Source organism: Melanostigma gelatinosum, assembly GCF_949748355.1.
Source record: "Melanostigma gelatinosum genome assembly, chromosome: 18".
Classification (NCBI taxonomy): Eukaryota; Metazoa; Chordata; class Actinopteri; order Perciformes; family Zoarcidae; genus Melanostigma; species Melanostigma gelatinosum.
This window is the reverse complement of record NC_136651.1, coordinates 10,618,913-10,624,523: the sequence shown is the minus strand read 5'-3', so window position 1 is coordinate 10,624,523 and position 5,611 is coordinate 10,618,913. Positions and strand designations below refer to the sequence as shown.

Below are 5,611 nucleotides of genomic sequence, written 5' to 3'. Positions count from 1 at the left end.
AGCCTCTTCAGCCTCCTGCCTTCAGGGAGAAGGTTCCGCAGTCTCCGTTCGAGCTCTACCCGGCTGAGGAACAGCTTCTTCCACCAGGCGGTCAGGATGCTGAACTCTCTCCCTCCCTCTCTCCTCTCGCTCCCCCTCTCTCCCCCCCTGCCATCTCTGCCATCTCTCCCCTGACCTCTCTACCCTCCCTCCCATCCACCTTTCCCCACTGCCTCAAATGGAACATACCAGGACATCTACTCCCCCTCACACACCCTTCCCTCATCCAGCACCAGTCACTTTTTATTCTCTGCTGCTACTGTAAAAATACTTTAAGGAATATTCTCTTACACTAGAAATATTTGCACTAAAGACAATAATAACCTGCACTACTGTTGACTGTGTTGATATATATCTTTAGATAGTACTTAGTTTCTTGTTAATCCTTTATGTATATTGTGTTTGATATATATCTTTAGATAGTTTGATATATATCTTTAGATAGATCTTTAGATAGTACTTAGCTTCTTGTTAATCCTTTATCTAGGCCCTTATGTTCTTAACTTTTTTTCTATTTTATTCTATTTTATTCTATTATATGTTATATGTTCATGTCTATATCACACTGTGGGACTGCAAGAAACGGCATTTCAAATTTTTCTGTATGCATAACACATGTGGAAACTTTGACAATAAAGTGAACTTTGACTTTGACTTTGACTTTAAATATGTTGTTAGCATGGTTAAATTGTAGAGGTGAGCTCCAAAATGGAGCAAATACTTTTCTCTGTCTATAAAAGTGGTGTATAAAATAAAGTAAAATAAAAGAATCCTTTATTAGTCCCGGATTACAGCAGCACAGTGGATCGTGCAAACAAGACACATAGTAAAAAACAAGATCAAAACAAGTATTGTAAATAAGTAATAAACAGTAAATAATATTAACTAAGTAAAAAAGTAAAAATACACAATAGTTATTAAAATATACCTAACAATATTATATATACAGACAGATATGTTAAAGTAAAACACATCTGAAAATATTACATTTAGCTTTTATTGGCTTTTTTTTGTTTACATGATGATCGTCGCATGGGCGTGACAGCAAACTGTCCCCACCTCTCGTCCCTGCACAGTGTACTTGCTGCACATAAAATCGAGCGCACCCCAGCTACATAATCCACCCTAGCCAGAGAGCGCACAACGAAGCCGAGAGAGAGAGGCATTATCCCCGAATAACCATCGAAGCGCAGAGACAAACAGTTCACGGTAGGAAATAATTCCGTTATACGCCATGTTGCTGTTAGATTTGTCTTTGTGGGAAGTCGAGAGAACAAAGCGGCTCACTGTGTGATGAAGGGTTCTGTTTATCTCAGCGACTGGACAGGATAATACTGAAATGCTTGGTCACCATTTGAAAAATAAAAACAGGTCATCGCTTACTCGGTGGTTATGTCTGTTATATTGATTTAAATCATCTAGGCCGATTTATTTTAGAATAAAATAAATAACGAGGGAATAATGGTGTGAGTGCTCCGCTTGAATATCGTTGTAACATTCTATTTTTGGATTGAATACGTCTTGCTATATGGCCTATATAATAACATACATGGTGATATAATAATAAATTGTCGCTCATTTGTATATGAAAATGCAGCACTGGGCTATTTTGCGTGCCATCCTAAATAACAAGGAAAGGAATATTAGTTTTTTTGGATGCTTCATTATTGTTATGGTCATTACTTTGACACACTTTTCTCTCTAGGGCCAAGATGGGAAAGGTGGGTGAGATGATCCTAGTGTCCCTTCTTATTGTGTTTCTCCTAAACACTGAATCGACATGGGCTAAAAGAGGGAGCAGTAGCAGCAGTAAGAAAACCTCTACCAGCAACAGGGGTGGGACGCAGTCAAAGCCATCCTCTAAGCCAGCGAACTACCCTCGACAGCCACAGAGTCCCAATCGCAACCCCAACCCATATCCTCCTGGCGGAAGTTATCCAGGAGCAGGCAACACAAATCCCAAACAAGTTCCCAAACAAAACCCACCGAGTTATCCAGCAGCTGGAGGTTACCCAAACCAGAATCCTGGTAGAGCCAATCCTGGAGGTTATCCAAACCAGAACCCAGCTGCCGGAGGCTATCCCAACCAATATCCAGGCAGAGCTGGCAACCCTGGAGGTGGATATCCGCCCGCTGGGGGCTATCCCAACCAATATCCAGGCAGAGCTGGCAACCCAGGAGGATATCCCAACCAGTACCCAGCTGGAGGAGGTTACCCAGTCAGAGGGGGAAATACAGGACAGGGTTGGGGTCAGCCTGGTGGTTACCCTGGTGGAGGGGCTGGTGGTTACCCTGGTGGAGGGGCTGGTGGTTACCCTGGTGGAGGGGCTGGTGGTTACACCAACTGGAACCCAAATAATAAGATCCTCAGTCCCCGCTTTGGTGGAGGAGGCTATGGTGGTGGCGGCGGCTATGGTGGTGGAGGCTATGGTGGTGGCGGCTATGGTGGTCAAGGGATGGGAGGGTCTCCTTTCTCTCGTTCTGTCCAGGGCATGGGTTACCAGCCCAGCTCTTCAGGTTTTGCCAAAAAAGCCATGATGGCGGCAGGCGTCGGTGCTGTGGCCGGGATGGCCGTTGGATATGGACTAGGGCGCTTCCCTCGACCACACTTCAATTTCAACAACCCTCAAGAAGAGCAGTACTACAACAACTACATGTACAACAAGTATGGCACCAAATCCACAGACAAGAAAGACTACGGCCGTGATTATGTCTACAAACCTCCTCCACGGGCAGAGTCCTACGACAAGTTCATGGAGCGCTGTATGAACAACAAGACCATGCCTAAAAGGCAGGATGGAGGTGGCCAAGATGACGGCGACACCGTCAGCATCGAGGAGATTGGATACCCCGCCCTAATTGACCAAGTGAAGTCCCGACGCTGTGTCGAGGAGTTCATGGTGTACTCTGAGAGCTTTCTGGAGGAACGAAAAGCCGAGCAACAAATCCAGTCAAAGTCCAATCCCAGCGGCTCTCTGAGCTACGGGGTGATTCAACTTTTCACTTCCATCCTCATGCTGCTGTCCAGCATGCTCCTTCTCCAGTGAGAGCAATTAGTCTTCCTTTTACCATCAAATCCCAAATGGATTTCCGCTTCCTCCATTATATCTGCACGTCCAAACCACTGCTGAATTATATTATCTCCATAGCAAGCTCTCTGGGTCTCATGTAATCCTCTATTATCGCCGCAGGTAACAAATGATGTTAAGAAAGGATGCCATTTTTAAGAGCCAGCTGTTATTTTAAAATGTTACAGTTAGATCATCAGTTGTGTGTCGTACAAGCTGCACTAATCTCTTTCTGTTAACTCTTTCAATAATTTATTTAGCATCTGTTTCACTTTTTTATGTGCTCCACATTATAATGCACTGAATGCATAGAGAGCAGATTCAGGGTACTTTAGTTCAGTTTTTGTAACAATTTATGGTGACGATATATGACTGATATTGTGTAAAATGAAAATGTGCATTGTTGTGTAATGACCAAGCGCAATGGTTTACTATCCCACAACAAACAGTTAAAAACGTGTATGACCACAATCTAAATAAGACTGAAGGTGTCCTCAAAGTAAAGAGCAGCTACATGACACTCACTCATTGTTGCATGTAATAGCCCTTGATAGTAAAGCGGCGTCACTGAGCATGTGCCCTTTGATGTGCTACCGTGCCTGCAGCTGTTGACAACAATAGGTGCATTTGTTGAACCTGGCGCTTTGAATCTGTGCAGCAGTGCTACATGTAGTTTGGTGAAAGCTGGGGTTTGATTGAGGTTTCGAACTGATGAGGTCCACGACAATTCAAGACTTTAACCCGAAATGTTGGCATCCCAGAACTAATTCTAAGCTTTTAATTCACTAATCACACTAATCTTCATGTCGTCTATCTATCGTCAAGATTTCCACTGGAACTGGAAGCGCCGGTTTAAATCTGCCTGGGAACACTGGACCTGACAGAGCGTGTTGGTTCATGAATAGTGCTGTCGCGGTTTGGAGATTTTACTTCTTTTTCATGATTTTTCACTCTGACTTTCAAGACTTTCCAGGCTTTCGTGGTTCATCTCAGCATCTTTCTCTCATCACCTGAATCTTCTCTTGACACAAGTCAGATGGTCGCAGGTCAGGTGTCTGTAAATAACTACGTCTGCTTATCACAAACTCCAGCCTCCCCCGGCTGTCATGGTGTGCTTCTCTGGAATGGAAATGTTGCACTCCTTTCATTTTTTTTTTTTGTTACCTCTACATTTTTAAGTGATCTGTAATTTGATTATTATACTGTTCCAGCTTGTTTTCTTCTACCTGATTGTTTGAATGACTTATTCCCCTCTGGGTTTTGTAATGTAAAGCACTTTGCAGCTGTTTTTAAAATTGCTCCATGAAATTAAGTTTGAGTTCAAGTTCAAGGGAGTTTCACCCAAGTAAAAAAAAATCAGAAACAAAACACGTCAGTCATCATTTCAGTCCGCTATTGTGACACTGGTGTATTCTGTCTGTTGTTGGTAATTATTCATCACTGTCCAATTGTTGACAGTATATCTGGAAGTGGTCATAAGCAGTGTTTTATCGTGAAGTATTTCTCTTTCTTCACTTTTCACTTTTATTCTTCGGGTCTCCGGGTTCATTCATTGTCATACTGCACCTTTCCCGTTCGTCGTTGCTCCCTGTCGATTTGAAATGACAATTTTACATTTTCATACTCTCTAGGCTGGATAATATCTGTGAAGTGCACTTACCTGCCGTTGGGTGTAGATATTCTGTAACTGTGTCATCGAGCTCATTATGGCAGCATATAGACATCTGTGTATATCTGACTTGTAGTTGTAAACGCTTTGGGTAATATGGTTTGTCATGATGTTTAATGTGTGAAATAAAACAACTAACACAATAAGAGTTTCTCTGCCTAAATGATGTCATTTCACAAACACACATACTCTTGTTCACACTCTATTTTAAACTAATTTAAAAATACAGAATAAAGACAATGAAACAAAGATGTACGTTTCCCAACCAGTAAAGTTACTTGCAGTTCAACTCTCGGCCACCATTTGTTTTGACAAAAAGCATATTATGCAGTTTCTGACAGGACATTTCTGAATTAGAAAACCTTTCTTTAGAGTTTAGAATATATTTCACCAAAGCTTCTTCTTTTATTCAACAGCATTCCATAGATTTCTTTGAATAGAAAAAAGTCAAAACTGCCACAATGAATCGTTAATTATAAATGTGAATGTAATTAATCCTCCAATTTGATGGTTTCAGTTTCAAATACAGGAGAATTGGCTGCCTTTACTTACGATACAGGAAATTGAATATTTTGGGGTTTGGAGTGTTGCTCAAACAGAACAAGACATTTAAAGAAGTAAAAAAAAAATTCACTTTTATTTCCATTTTTCTAATGTTTTGTAGACCAAGTTATTAAAAGGCAGATTGATTGATTCAGAAAATAATCGTTAGTTACAGTCCAATATTCAAAACATGTTTATATTGACATAAACATTGTTGTTGGTACCCAGCTCAAGTTCTTTATTACTTTGAAACAGCTTGATGTGTACATTTTAATTGTAGAATTAGGTTGCT

General features: G+C 41.3%; 1 protein-coding gene across 1 annotated transcript; it reads left to right on the top strand.

Annotated features, from left to right (window-relative positions):
* The first annotated feature begins 1,152 nt into the window (after positions 1 to 1,152).
* On the top strand, positions 1,153 to 4,922 carry LOC306792858 (uncharacterized protein). Its single transcript, XM_079290208.1, has 2 exons — positions 1,153 to 1,248; positions 1,745 to 4,922. Exon 2 carries the CDS (start codon positions 1,752 to 1,754, stop codon positions 3,084 to 3,086), a length of 1,335 nt encoding a protein of 444 aa, XP_079146334.1. The 5' UTR covers positions 1,153 to 1,248; positions 1,745 to 1,751; the 3' UTR covers positions 3,087 to 4,922.
* Positions 4,923 to 5,611: the final 689 nt, after the last annotated feature.